The 15,850-nt window shown below is 38.1% G+C and overlaps 2 protein-coding genes across 2 annotated transcripts; both read right to left on the bottom strand.

Moving 5' to 3' along the window:
- Positions 1 to 248: 248 nt before the first annotated feature.
- On the bottom strand, positions 249 to 8,537 carry LOC146145341 (uncharacterized). The gene is made up of 5 exons (XM_083390186.1): positions 8,372 to 8,537; positions 5,573 to 5,673; positions 2,514 to 2,668; positions 2,329 to 2,380; positions 249 to 1,466 (listed from the first exon to the last, which is right to left on the bottom strand). The coding sequence occupies exons 1-5, from the start codon at positions 8,423 to 8,425 to the stop codon at positions 1,133 to 1,135; spliced, it is 696 nt and encodes a 231-aa protein (XP_083246312.1). The 5' UTR covers positions 8,426 to 8,537; the 3' UTR covers positions 249 to 1,132.
- A 2,832-nt stretch (positions 8,538 to 11,369) lies between these two features.
- LOC146145342 (uncharacterized) lies at positions 11,370 to 15,836 on the bottom strand. The gene is made up of 8 exons (XM_083389701.1): positions 15,469 to 15,836; positions 15,014 to 15,127; positions 14,847 to 14,949; positions 14,316 to 14,477; positions 13,443 to 13,549; positions 12,842 to 12,944; positions 11,931 to 12,110; positions 11,370 to 11,582 (listed from the first exon to the last, which is right to left on the bottom strand). Exons 1-8 carry the CDS (start codon positions 15,762 to 15,764, stop codon positions 11,523 to 11,525), a joined length of 1,125 nt encoding a protein of 374 aa, XP_083245827.1. The 5' UTR covers positions 15,765 to 15,836; the 3' UTR covers positions 11,370 to 11,522.
- Positions 15,837 to 15,850: the final 14 nt, after the last annotated feature.

Genomic DNA, 15,850 nt, shown 5'->3' on the forward strand with positions numbered 1-15,850 from the left:
AAAACCTTTATAAATATAGAGAAATGTAAAACGACTGGTCATTGCGGAATAAAAAAATGCAATTAAGATCGTATAAGGGTTTCTGCAATTTAATTGAATGTAATAAGGGCACCCATGTTAAAACGCCATTTTCGTAAAAATGTCAAAACAATTCTCGTCGATTATGAAGTACAAAGTAAAATTACGCTGTATTCATATACGTATTTAATACGATGTACTCTATGGGGTAGGCTATAGCCTCTAATGGGTGATTTTAATAGATTGCGTTTTGCCAACAAGTGATTTCGTTTGTTTTGACATACAGAAACGTAAAGTGGGGACTTTAAAGAAGCACTAAGATGTAGGCGCTTTTCCCTAAAATCATTTTAATCTAACCGCCAACATCACCTGATGGTTAGGGATGAAGACTGTTGGTAAATATTCTTTGAAAGCTCTGACATTTGAATAAACCAAGAACTAGAGCTGTGAAGTCGGTTAAAACCAAATAGACTCATGGTTACAATCTCTTTGGTTAAAACCAACCCTGGTTCGAACCCGGCAAAATATAAACTCGAGTCCTACTCCGGCTAAATTGGCCCATTTAATTAAGTTTGGAGTCCAGCTCCGACTCTATAGCCTGAATTTAACCCATTCACTTATATAAAATAGGGTGGATGTGCAGTTAAAAAAAATTGTAGTTGGAAAATATTAAACTATATGATATTCCACCTTTACAATTTATAGTTGGCGGCCTTGTCGTTTCGAGTTCGTTACTGCGCACGTCGGACTCGAGACTCGGGTAGTCTTACTTAGTTTTACTCGAGTACCAAATCTAACTTCAGCGAATAAAATCGATTGCGTCTAGTTCCGCGCCCGAATCTGACTCACAGCTTTGCAAAATGAATCCCATTTAGATATGGATATTTTATCACTGTTTAGCCTTTTCGTAAGATTGGGTAAAAACCTTGATTTGGGCACATTATATTATTAGGGACAGAAAACATTCGGGTTATTTTAACAACAGCCATTGGGCCGCGTCTCGCGAATTTCATTCGGCGTAAAAAAAGAAAGCTACTGGGCAGCTGCTGCGCTCACTGCATTAACGAAAACACAAGTAAACAAAAAAGAGTAATAGCGTAAAACGACCACTCCGTCAGCACTCCGTGGCCCTCGTGCTTCTAGTGACCGCGTGCCGGTCCAAAGTCAAGCTCATAGAGCGATGAGTCTTGCCCCACTGACGCGGGCCGTTTGAATTGAGCGTGCCGTTAGCGTCCCGCTTGACTTTAGCCGATTTAGGTCTGTCTCTTTTCGTTAGCGTCATTTCGCTAAAGCCCCCGACGTCCTCTTCTGGAATGGTCGATCCTCGGAGCGGCTTTTTGCCGATCGTGACGTCAGCGCCTGATGACGTAAGGCCGGTGTAGGTGTTGTACTTGGGCGGCTGGTGGGTGGTGTAGGGCGGCGGCGCCGAGCCGAGTCCAGCTTGCTCGCTGCGAATAAAATGTACGCGGAATTGTTTTTTCTCCGGTTTGAACAGATTATTCTTTTTCGATTAATTTTGTTTTCATGTATCAAAAGGGATTTAACATTTATGCTTTCGTTCAATTTAAAGCCATCATGTTTGCGGGAATTGTCTACCGTTAGCGTTGTTGCAAAAAACACCTAGTTTGCCGTACTACGCGACTAAGTATACTTATCCGTATTATTACATCACATTGCGCTTTGCTGTTCGTACCTACGTGTGCGTAATTGTTTTATTACTAAAACATGGTAGGGCGATTATTTTTAACTTGGCAAAAAAGGTTAAAATTATGTCAAAATTTACAAATTAGGTCAAAATGTGTCAAAATTATTTGAAGTCGAAATCGTTTACAAAATGCACAAACATGGTTTACAAAATTAACGAAAACTGTAGAGAGCTTTAATTGTCGTTGAGTTTAATATTTTATCAAATTAAGTTTGTATTATACCCAACAACTTTTAATTGTATTATATCTTCATTAGAGCAATATACGGTATCGTATTATACGTGAGCCGTACGAATTAACCACACTTCTGGGTTTATCGCATTAAGTTCAGCTCGAACTTTGCTTTTGCTTCATTTAGTTGTGTACCTTTGATTTGGACAAATGTATTGAACAGTATGTCTTGTTGCCCAAATGTTCCCTAAACATTTTTCTAAAATGACCCGTATTTTTATAGTTGTTCGTCTTCGTGCCATGCCTAAAATATCAACTAAGTATTTTGATAGTTTTGCCTAAACCCGAAAAAATAACTGATCTGAGTATCACCAATCTTTATCATATATATCTTAAGCTAGTATATAGTCGCTATGTATATTAAAACACTTACCTTAAAGCCATAAGACCCGTAAGTAGTTTTTGATTGGCAGTAGTCAGTTTTGCTGAAGAAAAAAATAAAATTTAATGTTAGCAATCGAATATATTCAGTTAAGGTATTCCTACGTCGAATACACTTACGTCATTATACCAACATAAATATTGAAGTTGGAGTACGCGGTAATGAAATATACTTACCTATTTTCCTCTTCTGCTCTTTGATGGTCCGACTTTGCTTCGTGAAACGATGCTCTATGTCACGTCGTTCGGCGTGTAAGCGCGCTTCTAACACCATTAAACTGGTTTCTATATTTCTAAGCTGTGTGAGCTTCTCAGTGGTACAAGACAGGTACCTGAAATGAAGAAAAACTAAATTTAAGGGCAATGCGCTATAGCTGACGAACTCACACGTCACTGCATTGTTCAAACCAGGGCTGCGGAGTCGGAGTCCAACTCAGGACTCGAGTAAGACTACCTAAGACTGTCCGAGTCCCGAGTCCGACGTGCGCATGATATTGCCAAAGACTGTAGATTGGAAAGCCTGAATGGTATATTGGGATATTTTCAAACCATATGCTGTGATTGGATGAATTATATGACACCCCCGCGTTTAGTAACGTAAATTGCCGGAATACAGGCTGCAGGGTGTCAGCCGGACTCGGGGCTCGACGAAATCGGACATTTTGCCGGAGTCGGATTCGGGAGTCGGGTGTATTTTTTGGCCGGAGTCGGACACAAGTTTTTTTAACCGTCTCCGCCGGTCTGGTTTAAACAGTGTAAAATTCTAGACGATACTCTGTTAATGTTTTGAACAATACGATGGCGCTATGGATTTTTTTATACGCCGTAAAACAAGTAGACTTAAACCTGCTTTTTTCGGTCAAACAAATATATGAAACCGTAAGTTCATTTGTTACAAAAACGTCTTCACCGTATGGTTTTATCACGAAAGACTACACCAAACCAACAGCCTCTGATCGTTGTTTTATCAACGGCATGTCTCATCACCCACCCTCTGTTTTCAAGGGAGTAGTTTTAGGGGAAGCTACCCGCCTAAGGCGACTGAATGAACTTGACTACGATTTTCAACAAAGTTTGCGTCACCTTCAAACAAAATGCTTGAAATCCAATTTTCCTAAGGGTGTAGTGCGCAAGATTATAGGTCTGGCAACGCTTTGGAAGGGACGTTTCGGGCCTTTGAAAAAAGTTAGAGCTTCAAAGAAAATTCCTTGGGCGACCGGATTTCCCAATCTCCTAGAATTAACAAAGAAAGAGAGGCCTTACCAACAGAGAGTCATGGTGAGGTATAAAAGGCCCCATACCCTCGCCAATAGGTTCACAAAGTTCCGCATGCTGGCGCAAGCGTCCTCTGAAATCGTGCAAGACAAAGAGGTGCCCAAATCTAATGGATGTGGCCACTGTGGTCTTTGTGTTCATCACGGCAAATTACAAACAATGGTTTTTCCCACGAATAAACTTATCACACAGAGTAAAACCATAAATCTACATCAATGTTTAAACTGTAAAAATTTCGATATTTACGTGACGTCTTGTGTTGTATGTAACTAAAAATACGTTGGCCAAACTAAAAATTCGTTCTCCACCCGATGGAATTGCCACAGAGGGGCGTGGAAAACCTTTTCCTTGTCGAAAGACGGGGACAAAGCTGCTCTTTTAAAGCATTATGCTTCCTATCATGCCCACATTTTTGCTTCCAAGCCACCTTTAAGAAATTGTTTTAAAGTGACTTTTGTAGAGCAACCCGATGTCAACCAACTAGACCTGTGCGAGGACAAATGGCTTAACCTTATAAATGCAAGCATAAACATCCAAAAAATGATTTTACCTCGTTTTAAATAGTGTTTTATTTTATTTCGCTGTTTTACTTTGTTTTGTTTAGTTTTCTCTATTTTGTCCTCTATTTTTATTTTCCACCTCATGGCGCGCTTTTATCTGTCTTATCAGTTGTTACGTCACTTTACTGATTTCATCGTCATTTAGTTGCCGCAGTTGCGGCTTGCGTAGTGCACCACTTGCCTAGAACAGTTGGTTTAGGTTTTTATTAGCGTATTCTTGACTTATGTTGTGTTATGTTTTTAGATACTGAAGATGCTTTTATAGCGAAATATATTTATCTTTTTATAACATCCAAACAAACTGATTTTCGGTTTACTAAGTTCTGTACTTAGTCTAATCTTTAAACTCTTTTCTCTTGACAAATTCCTTTCCGTTTTGAAATTATGCACCAAGATTGCAATTCTTCCATTATGGCTCGCTAAAACTATAGTCAACGAACCCCAAGTTGGACCCCAGTTTAGGAACCTCTTCCCTAAAACCTATCGTTAGTATCGACGTAGGTTCAAAATGATGAGACAGGAGGTAATGGTACAGAATAATAATGTAATGAATGTTTTTTAGTAAAGCTTGTCAGTTTTTTTATTTTCCTTAACCAAGCCACAATTTGAATAGTTTTATCTCTCCCCGATACTTGTCTTGAAAATATCGGTTGTTTATGCATTCGTAAATATATTTCACCATGCGGCTTGATAGAAAATAACACCGCCCCTCGTGTCTTTCCTGTTAGAAATAACATAAACGTGAGCTGCCTTTTTTCGGTATCGGGCGCTTGAACGATTGGTCCTATCAAACAGATACCGGAATTGTCTTCGTTGAAGGCCGTTTGCGTTAACGCCTCTTGGTTTAACTTACCCGAGAACAATTTAATACCGCAACACGTAACATTGCTTTTTTGCTACATGTTAGGTTGCCACTAACACTTTTTTATTCATCGGCTTTATAAGCCGGACTTAAGCGTACGTGGTGTATTTTTATTTTTAATATGTGTAATACAGTATTCAAATAAGCTGATGCGCCCACTTATGCGTTACAGGTACAGTAATATAGTCTCCCAGTAGTTCATTGCAGCTTGAGCTATCTATTTTTTATATCGGTTAAGGCTCGCGGTTTTAATACAGAAACCCTTTCATTGTTATTTCAAAAAATAAATAGGGATAACTAAAGGTTGCAAACTTACTGTAGTCGTTTCGTGCGGATGAAAATTTTCCGCAGTAAAAAAGTGCGAACGGTTCTTTTTAAGGTTAGAAAGCACTGCTTTAACTAAATAACGAACTGCGAACTGATTTTAGGCCGTAGCGCGCTTGTTCGGGCTGGATTTAATACTTTGAGTTCATCAAATCATTCATCGTGCAAAATTGAACAAGGAGTATCTAACACCATAAAAAACTCCGCACACGAACCTCTGTTTCCACATTTGTGCCTCTTGCACTGCGAGGAAATATTTCGTCTTGATGTCGGTCGGTTCTTCGTTCTTTGTTGTCGTCACTTCGATGGACGTGTTCTGTAGACAGTTAAGCAGGGGTTCTTTAACTTTTTTTTACCACGGAACCCTAAAGAACTTTTTTGCTTCGCATGGACCGCGTTAGGGAAGAATTTTTTAAAGACGTCACAATACAAATGAACTTTAGAAATTTGCTGTTTTCAGTCGAAAAAATGTTTGAGCAAATACATTCAGATCAAAATTGTTCTATTTTTAATTAAACTTTTTTTCTTTGAAAATTTTATTAGTTTTCAAATATATAGACTAATCTTTCAATTATGCTCTCATGGATCCCCTGAAACTAGTTCACGTAGGCCTACCACCAAGGGGCCCATGGACCCCAGTTTAATTATCCCTGCAGTAAAAAAACTACTCGAAAAACGAGACATGAATACGAGTAACTGGCCAGGACATTTTATCACGTTTCTAACGCCAATTCATTGCTTTGTCGTGCGAACAGGCGTGCAATAACCTTCGCCGTGTACAGTTTTCATTTCTGTTGTTGGTACGACGATAACCCATTCAAGTCCATTGTTGCACGCATGGGAAAATAACGGGTTAGATTCGGTTAGATATATTGATCGCACCTATACCGGCTATTGTAATTTGTTTCGGTATAATAACTTCATATTAGTATTATAATATTGGTATTAGTTCATACACTCTTAAGTTGAACAACAAAGCTTTTCGTTTATTTGGTTATTAACGTCTAAAAAATATATCGATTGGATAAACAATGAGCCAACAACTAATATTTGACATGTATTAGTTCTCCCAATTAAATCCAACTCTTTTTTATTTATATTGTTTAAGTATATGAATTAAAAAAAAACACAAATATACACGAGCAAGCATTAAAAAAATTGTGCCTTTGCAGTAGAAAAATGCTTGCAACAATTTTTTGGCGTTTATGGTGCTTAGGTCAGTGGTTCCAAGGCTACTGCGTTTCCCTGGCCTGCCGTTTCTAAAACTTGGATTCCAAGATATATTTTAAATCTTGTAAAATACTAATTTTTACTGTTTTAGTAAGCCACTGATTCACTGGTTGTTACGATTAAATTGTAATTAATTCAGAAATGTTGTCTTAAATTGCGCACAGCAGTTAAAGCGTGTTTTTTTCACTGACGTTTATTGTGACACTACAGTAAACCACTTTATAAAAATGAAAGTAATGGTGTCACATTTTATTTATTTATTAGTAAAAGTTCGTTAGCGAAAAAGGTTTGGAACCACAATATTAGGGCGTCCACAACATCACTCTGGAATCCCGTTCTAAAAAATAATTTTGGCACGGTAGGGTAGACTATACACTTTATAAAATCAATGGCGTACATAATATAAACTCGCATTAAAAAAAATGTATTTTTTTAAATGGCAGTGGCTGTTCGGCTTAAAGCAGTGGTCGGCAAACTTTTTTGGTCGCGGCCCAAACTACGCTTTTCAGAGCTATTAAAGCCCACTACGTAAAACCACTACGAAAACAGTGGCGAATTCAGGATATTTTATTTTAAGGTAAATTATTACGGCGCCTAGAAAACCTACTAAATGAAGAATGTATGCGGGAAGCGCGAAAAATATTGATTTTACAAATAATTAAAGTTGGCAAAAATATAGTTCGACAGGCTCTCAGAACCACATTTGGCACGTGGGTATAAATCACGCTGAGACAATATTAAAATTCTCAGCCACACGAACTTTGAAAGAAAGTGCAATGAATGTACGCGGCCATAACGCGGCCAACAACTATATGTTAACACTTAGCTGTTCACCCACATTTGGGCCGTGGCCCACAGTTTGCCGACCACTGGCTTAAAGTAACCATCGCAATAAGCATAACAAAAGAGTTAGCTAATATGTTTATATATTTGGCCTAACGTGGTCAAACCTAAGCAAGTGTAAAATTCCATTCAACAAAAAACTTTGTTTTAAAGGGTTAATTTAAATTTCCAAAGGGTTGTGCAACTTGGGTGACAACCTAATCGCTTCTACCATTTTAACCCAAGTTGTCCTGCTGTGTGGGAATCGTTCTACGGTCAAAAGCTGTTGGCCGCCAATTACAGCAGCCCAGTGCAACCTCATATTGTTTGACCTTTATGCCCCATTGTGAATCGGCTTTCCACAATGCGGAGCGGGCGTCGTCGCGCATTGCTTTGGAAACAATATGCAGCCTACTGTCGTGCCACACTGGAAGATAATTTGCTTGGTATGACGCGCCTATCGGTGTTTGTTCGACGCGACCGCATTGAGAAGACGTTGCGAAACGTCCTGTACGGAAAATCGCCTAACGAAAAGCCGGTGTTTTCGATTTTCAAAATTAGATGGGACCCGTCTGTATAGAAATGCAGGTATATTACTTACAAAAAACATATAACACAAACCGTCACTTTTTTAAAAACAACCTATCAGTAAAAGGACATAACCTCCTTGAATCAATGCTTTTGTTTTGGATTATTTGATCAACACACATTGCTACCCCTACATTTATCCATGAAGGTTACACGGTATAACGTCACCACTGAAAGCTCTGTTTGAGGACAAAGGGAAACGAGTCGCCTGTTAGCCACTTACAAATATCGATAAGGGGCTAAGGCCCCACCAAACACAAATGGCCGCCATTGTTTGACCAGGCACTCCAGTCAATTTGTACAGACGCACGCCCATTCGTAAATATTATCTTCGAGTCATGTCTGGAAATTTAGAAAGGGATATCAACTGTTACCTCTTTCGTGCCGTGGTTTTCCACTTCATCTTCGGCAGTGACAGTTTCGCTCATCTTTAAAGTCCTGTTTTGCCTTCCTTTTTTGCTTGAACTATTGCTACTTGTCTTTGTTGTCAGCTTTTTTGTTTATGTTTGATTCCTCGTATAACAGATCCAATATATATGTTTTTTCACTATTAAATTTGAGAAGCCGATGTATGTTTATCTGTAAAATGCAAAAGAAAGCGTGTAGCTAGCTTGAAGCGTAGATGTAAGGTTAAATATCTTGTTTTCAAAGACTAACTATCACGTCAAAGTTTTACCCATGGAATTTTTAGGCTCCTAAATCGGCAAACTTTTCTCTGTTACTTAAAAAAACACATTAGCATAGAGTAGACCTCGAGTAAAACAGTCACTGTTACAGCTAGACAACGTAAATTGTCCCAGTGTTTTTTAACATATTGTCTCTTCGTCTAGCCTATGGGTGGTCCAACATCATACGGGTGTTTCTTTCAACAGATGCTAACCAACAAAACACACAACTGGTTGCTGTGGGCCACTTATTTTCCAAACATTTTTCTGTAATACATTGCCTAGCTACCCGCTTACCATAGCCAGTTGGCGAAAATAGCCTGCTGCCTACAACCTGTTAACAAAACTGAATCGGAAAAAACAGCAGCTGTTGTATAAGTTCGGGACTGAATTCCGCCCGCGCTCCTAAAGAAACCGCACGCCGACCCGAAAGAGCACCGACCCCGGCTCACATAGGTTCAGCGAGGCGCACAACGTATCCGCCACTCATGGTCGCCAATAAATCTCATTACATCCGCGAGGGCCCTTAATCCGGCCCTGTTGCCAACGCGAACGCGGAGCCGCTCTGCCCTTCGATAATACACACTTAGCGACGCGGCGGCGCAAATTAATCAGCGCCGCGCTCCGGCGAGCACGCAAGGAAAATACACAATCCAGCGCGGCGGCGAAGTCGCTCGGGCATTATGCGATCGGCGCTTTGTTTTGGAAAACCGCCTGCCGTACAAACAACGGCCCGGCCCTTAGTTGTTCATAGCTTCGCCTCTCAGCCCCAGCAGGCCGCCTAAACTTGTCCTAGCGAAAAAAAACACACACTTGAAGAGGTCAGCGCCCAGCAAATGTTGCGCTTGCTACTCAAAAGCCCCGGCGTGCGCCCTCTCTTTGTCCTTTTGTGACATCATAATCGCATTTGGAGGCGAGGTACGAGTGGCTATTGAACAGGCTTTGAAACTTTTCTCGCTCTTTCTCTGTTTCTTCGGTATTTGGCTGGCAATTCTGGAGTGGATTGGGATTTAAACGCTTAACTTTCGGAAGAGATTAGCCAAAGCAATTTGCCGCATGGCAATGTACTTTTAAAAGGGTCAAAATGCCTGTTTTCTCAGGCGAACAACTGTTTATAGAACAGCTACCATGTCTTAACTGCTCAGCCAAGTTGACTTTTACGTGTGGCCAATTTAAAGTGGTACCACAAGCCTACGACCGGAGATGCCCGACAGTAAACATTGTTTTTACTGAACCACACGGACGGCGCGAGAAATTGGGTAAACGTTAACTATTGCGTGGTTTGCGCTATGCGATACCTAATTAGCATCTAAGCATTAAAAAATACCAGTTGGCCACTGCTATCCCGTTGAAAATATACAATACGTGTTGTTATCCGATAACCGATACTTTTGAAACATGCAATCTATTAAAACGACAGAATAACCACAAATGTCGCCCTACTTAAATACTATTGGAAAAGTATTTACAAAAAATTGTGCAGTTGTGGTTCCCAAAGCTCGAAAAAAAATGCATATTTGTTTTATTCATACAAACTGGCAAATCTTGAGAATTTAACGGCGACGTATTAGGCACATAAAACAGATTGCTCGAAATAACGAAATTTATAGTCTGATTTAACAGAAATTACACGGCAAAAAAAAACTAGTAAAAACCAAAAAAGTGAAAACAAAATTGTTTTGACAGAGTAAAGTTGGCAAAAAATATAGCTTGGGGAATCTTGGTCTGGTAATCTCTTTACCTTTTTGTAACCGAGAAGCACCAATATAGTAAACGTAGTTAAGAGACGAAGAGGTTGTACATTTTGCTTCTAATTTTGAAACGCCAGGAAACTGGCTAGCTTTAGTGAGTCGAAAAATGGGGCTCGAAACGAAAGTAAGACTAAGAGTATACAATCACGCCTATAACTTCAATTTAAATACTCTTTTGATAGAATTAAAACAGCAATTATCAGAAGAAGTTTGGCTTTGGTAGTACATTTAACAGATTTAAAGCATATTTTTCTTTTTGTTAACAAATGTTCGTTTTATATACATTATCGAATTTAAAATGAAGAGTAACGCGCTCGGTAAACATGATGTTACTCTGGTGTTAATTATTCATCACAGAAATTATTTGAATGTCTTCATAAGTCTAACAATTGTGTACAAAAATCAAAACTTTGCTAATCAATGCTTTGTTAATTGCGTATGATCAGAAAAAGAGATGCTTTTTATCAATTTGTAAATAAGACACTTTAAGGGGGCTTGAGAAAAAATCTAAAGCTAATGACAACAGCAAAACAAGCTGTATTTTTCTTTGGAATTAGCTGAAGATAATTTGCCTAGTATCGGTATCCCACGACAGTTCGTAGCATAGCACAGAATCATACAAAGTGTAATGGCTACTCAATCGGCAAAATGAGCTTTAGGATACCGAACCATTCAAGCGTGTGTCAACCTCAGAAAATTGTCAGTTTCCTCAAAAAATAATTAAATGCTTTGCGGTACGATTGGGTGACACTTTCAAGAAACAAGAAAAAATAATTAATTTCCCTCACACGTTTTATCGCTCCGTGTCACTTACCCTTATACAGGCGACTTGTATAGGTCGCCGAAAGAACTACTTTTTATTTTGACGTTTTTCTTATATGTTAATTGGTAGATATTCAACTTCACTCTATATTAAACTGTTACCAGCTTAAAAGTAGATTGACTAAACACCAAAAGCCTGCGAAAATCAAGCCATTTGTATTAAAGTTCGATAAATATCGACATTAGTTTTCACAACAAGTCATTTCCTTCTTTCGTTCTTTCTCTGCAACAATCTCTCTCTTGTGAGTTCATCTTAGCTTGTCAATGCACGCGATTATGTTGAGACTTCAGCGTGGCTTTAGATAGAAAAATAGCTTCTCCAGAACTTTGGTAAAGTGTATGGGCATCTGCGAAGAGAAAAGTAATTAGGCGTTCAGATATCAGCATTTCCAAGATAAACCAAAGTTGCACTAAATGCAAGATGCTTGGAATCTCGTTGCTCTTTCAAACAAACGCTTAACTCTTGTGACAGCAGTTGTTGAGCAATACTTATAATAAGGCCACACTAATTAGGTAGATTTGGAATTTCCAGACATATAACTATTAACGCCTGTTTGACCTTGATTACGAACATTGCTGGACTACTGCTGTCAGTTTAAATTATTTCATAAAGAAGATTCTAGTGAGCAAACAGAACCAGTTCCTAGAATAGAAACCAAAACAAAACGGTAAAGTCAGGCAAAAATATGCAGCACCTCAATGCCTGTGTTTCTGTCTCGCAAATGCAAAAGGCCTTTTTCGAATATTTGATCATCGACGACAACGCAATACATGACCCCAGCCCGGTCCAGTTCGGCAAAGCCCAGGCGCTTTTCACTTGCATCCCAGCAGGTCGCGTTCATTTGTCGCACTTCGGAACACAGGTGACTAACCACCTACACAAAAAAACAAAGGAAAGTAAATTTAGCGTTGGGGGTTGCTACTAAGTAAGGCGCTTGCCTGTAAGGCGCTTGGCCTTGAGGCGACGGTCGATCGGTCGAAGTCTATATACGTTCCCTGTTATACACCTGACTCCAATGGCAGGTCCTTAACTCGAACTCTACCTAGACAGAGTCATTTCATTCAGCTGATTTTGCTCGTTGAGCATATTCACAAATCTCAGTAAACACGATAACGTAACATGGTAATTCAATCCTTTAGTAAAAGCTGTTACAAGTCGAATAGCTGAAGGTAGAATATAATCGTGAAACACCAATTACACTCGCTCGCGCGTTGGTCACACGTCAGCGGAAACTGGTCACTTGTTTATTGAAGTTGGGCAACGCAGTGGGGCAAGATAGGAGAAAATATTTCCAATCGCTACATTAAAAGTGCTGTATCTTCGAAAGTAAAGAATATATCGATCGTAAATATGTACATTTTACTCAAAGCAACCTAACCTACCAAGCAATCCGAGTTTTAGGCAAATAATATTAGTGAAAAGTTATTTTTTACAGTTGTGAAATATTATTATTTAGTTGAAATAGCTCTTTAAGATTAAGCGTGCAGAAGGTGAAACAGATAGGATAAAACCTACGGGTTAACTTTTCCAATAGAGCCATGACTCGACCGCCAGTTGTTCGAGAGCAGAGTTCAAATTCAACATCCTAGAATGTTTAATAATTACCTCATTTAGTTTGTCAGTCTTTTCACCTTTAATGGCTACAGCAACTTTTACTGGAGTTAGATATGGGTGGAGTCGGAACAGCAGTGTTTCATAATTTGGAAACCTGTTAAAAATTTGTACTTTTTAGACTGTTTAAAGATTATTAATTATCATACAACTGTTAACTAAGTTATTACTAGGACAATAGCCATACAAATTATTCCTCTGTTCAACTATAACCAGTAACGATAGGATTGTTGAGCGTGATAAGTTAAATAAAAATTGTCTTGTGTGCATTTACCAGGGCAAGGGGATAATCATTGGGCTTATATAATATTCGGTAACAACAGGTTTATACCCATAATAAACTATCATGTAATTTGTTGAAGGCAGTATTTCTCAACCTTCGTCTGCTTACAGCAGGTCATAAAAAAATTCATAGTCCCAATAATCGAAATTGAAACAGAACATATCGAAGGCAGGAACAAAACCTTCTGGATTTTTGTTCTAATCGACCAAAAAATATTTAATAATTGGAATCAAACATAATTTAAAATAACACACCAAGAAGTCACAGTACCTAAGTTGGGAATGACTAGTTTAGAAAAATAGTAATACAAACTTGATTTGATGGTATGCATCTGCAAAGAAGCTACACAGGACAGCACAGAGATCAAACTTAAATTCGACAATAGCGATATCACTGCCGTGTTCTTTCATCACTTCATCCTGTAGAGGAGGTTGAATTAAATGAAAGAACAGATAAATGAATAACCACAAAAACAGAAATACATGTTGATCAACTAACATTTAGTTTTATAAACATGTTGGCCTATAATGAGGCCACAGGATTTGCATTTTGCCTTGCTTAAAATGTTGTGTGTTCGCAACAAAATAGTTTAAGATGACCATAAACATGTAGTCAAATATCCAATGCAACTGAGGGCGTTTAACATTTGAATTATATTTTAGAACACCAAACAGGATGAAAAAAGTAAAGAGCTAACCAAGATGGAAAATTCTATCATTTTACAGAAGCTGCATGGGTTGTAGGGGAATGGATAATGTCTCCACAGTTCCGCTAACGTACAAAAGTGGGAAAAAAATGTTGTATAGTCGCTTGGATGTGGTAATAGGCTGGCAGTTGAGTTTGTTTCGAAATTATTTACTAATTCTGACTTTTTGTTAATGAAGGTAACAACATATGTTTTAAAACTTTTATTTACTAGAATTATTGCATATATCAAATTACCTGACTAAGCAATACATTTTTGTTATTTTCAGTACTGAATTTTAGACACTGCACCCCCCCCCCCCTCAAATCCCTAATACACAGTGGCACACCTGGGATGGTCACATTGCGGAGCACTGATATAAATTGTTAGGAAATGAGATATTACATAAAGCTAAGTCTTGAATAACAAATAAATAAGCATGAAACAAGAAATAATTGATGTATTTTAAATTCCATGCCAATGCTGGAACATTTGATTACCCATCCATCCACTTTCGAAAGTTCAGAGCAGTTTACAACTTGTGAGCTGGTTACTTCGAATTCTGAACCATTGTGTTTAAAAACAGTAACATCGCTGTGAACAACGTTGTCACTTTCACTTGCATTGCTCATCGAAATCAAGTTGGCAGGTTTATTCAAGTACTGTTAATCAAATATTTTTTGTGAATTAATTTAAAATACTTTTTTCCAAAGAGAATAGTTAATTTAACCACAGCAATGTATTTATTTATTTAAAAAAAATGTAAAAAAAGTATTAAATTAAAAAAATTATTTAAACTGAGCCAACGATGCATTTCTTTAAATTGCAAGTTGTGTTGTCATTAAGTGACCTACTAAGAATTAATAACATAGCAATTAGCATATACATTTTATCAACATTCCTACATTATTATTTTTAATATATTTTTTTTTGGCCATAGGTTCTCACTTTGCAGGCAAATATTTTTTATGCTGAAAGAAGTGTAAACTTCACAACAAGTAGAGCAGTGTTGCCCTGTTCAAAGAGCTTACATTTTTTAAAAACTTTACTTGCTCAAAAACCAAGCTTTCATAATTAAGTGCCAACTCTTCTTTTGCGAATGGAACATAGTAGAGAAGGCCATCATTCTGTCCCCTAAAGAAATATTTGGCTTACCAGTGACCACACTGTTGAAATGCATTTCAATTAAATTACTAACCTGTCAGACACTATGTTCAATGCAACACTAAGTGGCAAATTTTCCTCTGCTTTGGCTTTTCCCATCATTTTTGGAAAAACACGTTTAGCCAGTAAAACGTCAAGCTGATGTGCACTAAGGGTAGAAAGACAAAATTATGCAAAGATAAAAGCATTGGTATTGTAAATACATATACACTACTAGACGGAATATTAAAAAAGGTATTTTTGCTTTCTTGCAACTAGTGGATCTTTAACTTATTACATATCTTACTAGTTCCTAGTGTCACATGATTCTATTGGGTCAAACTTACTTGCTCGAACCAAACAAATGCCAGGATCAAAAAGTTTACGCCTAATTTAAGGACAATCTGATGGCAACTAGACAAACTTTGCCACAATAACTGTATCACACTTTGCTAGCACACATTATATTACACTCAGTTAGGTATGTCAGGATGAGCGTAAGTTACATACCTGTCTTGAGTTTGAAATTCAACACCATGAATATGTTTGTTAGACTTTACAAAAGTCCTCCACCACTCCGATTTAAAGTTGTTAGTGACCTCCAAACTTAATGTGCCAAGCTCTGGAGTTTCGCCCTCTTTTTGGGACTTCAAATACTGATACTGCTTCAGTAGTGAAACAGTTTCAGGGCGAAATATCTTGAGGTGTTGATTAGACAGGTTACGCAGTTGAACCCATGTTGAAGTGCTTTTCTGTGCTCTCCCTAAGGTGGTGGCTTTGAAGCACAGACTGCCAAAAGTGAACATCTAACCTTGCCACTTTACTAGTTATATATCTATCCCTATATATATTGATAAAAAGTATTACTGCAAGAACAACAAATCAATTTTAT

This window comes from Ascidiella aspersa, chromosome 5 (genome assembly GCF_963924565.1).
Source record: "Ascidiella aspersa chromosome 5, kaAscAspe10.2, whole genome shotgun sequence".
NCBI classification, from domain to species: Eukaryota; Metazoa; Chordata; class Ascidiacea; order Phlebobranchia; family Ascidiidae; genus Ascidiella; species Ascidiella aspersa.

Coding starts and splice junctions, on each gene's coding strand:
- LOC146145341 (XM_083390186.1), bottom strand. CDS start 8,425: ATGAGCGAAACTGTCACTGCCGAAGATGAAGTGGAAAACCACGGCACG. Junction 5,674..8,371: donor AAAACCACGGCACGAAAGAG/GTAACAGTTGAT, acceptor AACTGTCTACAG/AACACGTCCATCGAAGTGAC. Junction 2,669..5,572: donor GCACAAATGTGGAAACAGAG/GTTCGTGTGCGG, acceptor TCTTCATTTCAG/GTACCTGTCTTGTACCACTG.
- LOC146145342 (XM_083389701.1), bottom strand. CDS start 15,764: ATGTTCACTTTTGGCAGTCTGTGCTTCAAAGCCACCACCTTAGGGAGA. Junction 15,128..15,468: donor GAATTTCAAACTCAAGACAG/GTATGTAACTTA, acceptor TTCTACCCTTAG/TGCACATCAGCTTGACGTTT. Junction 12,111..12,841: donor AGACTGACAAACTAAATGAG/GTAATTATTAAA, acceptor TTTTTTGTGTAG/GTGGTTAGTCACCTGTGTTC.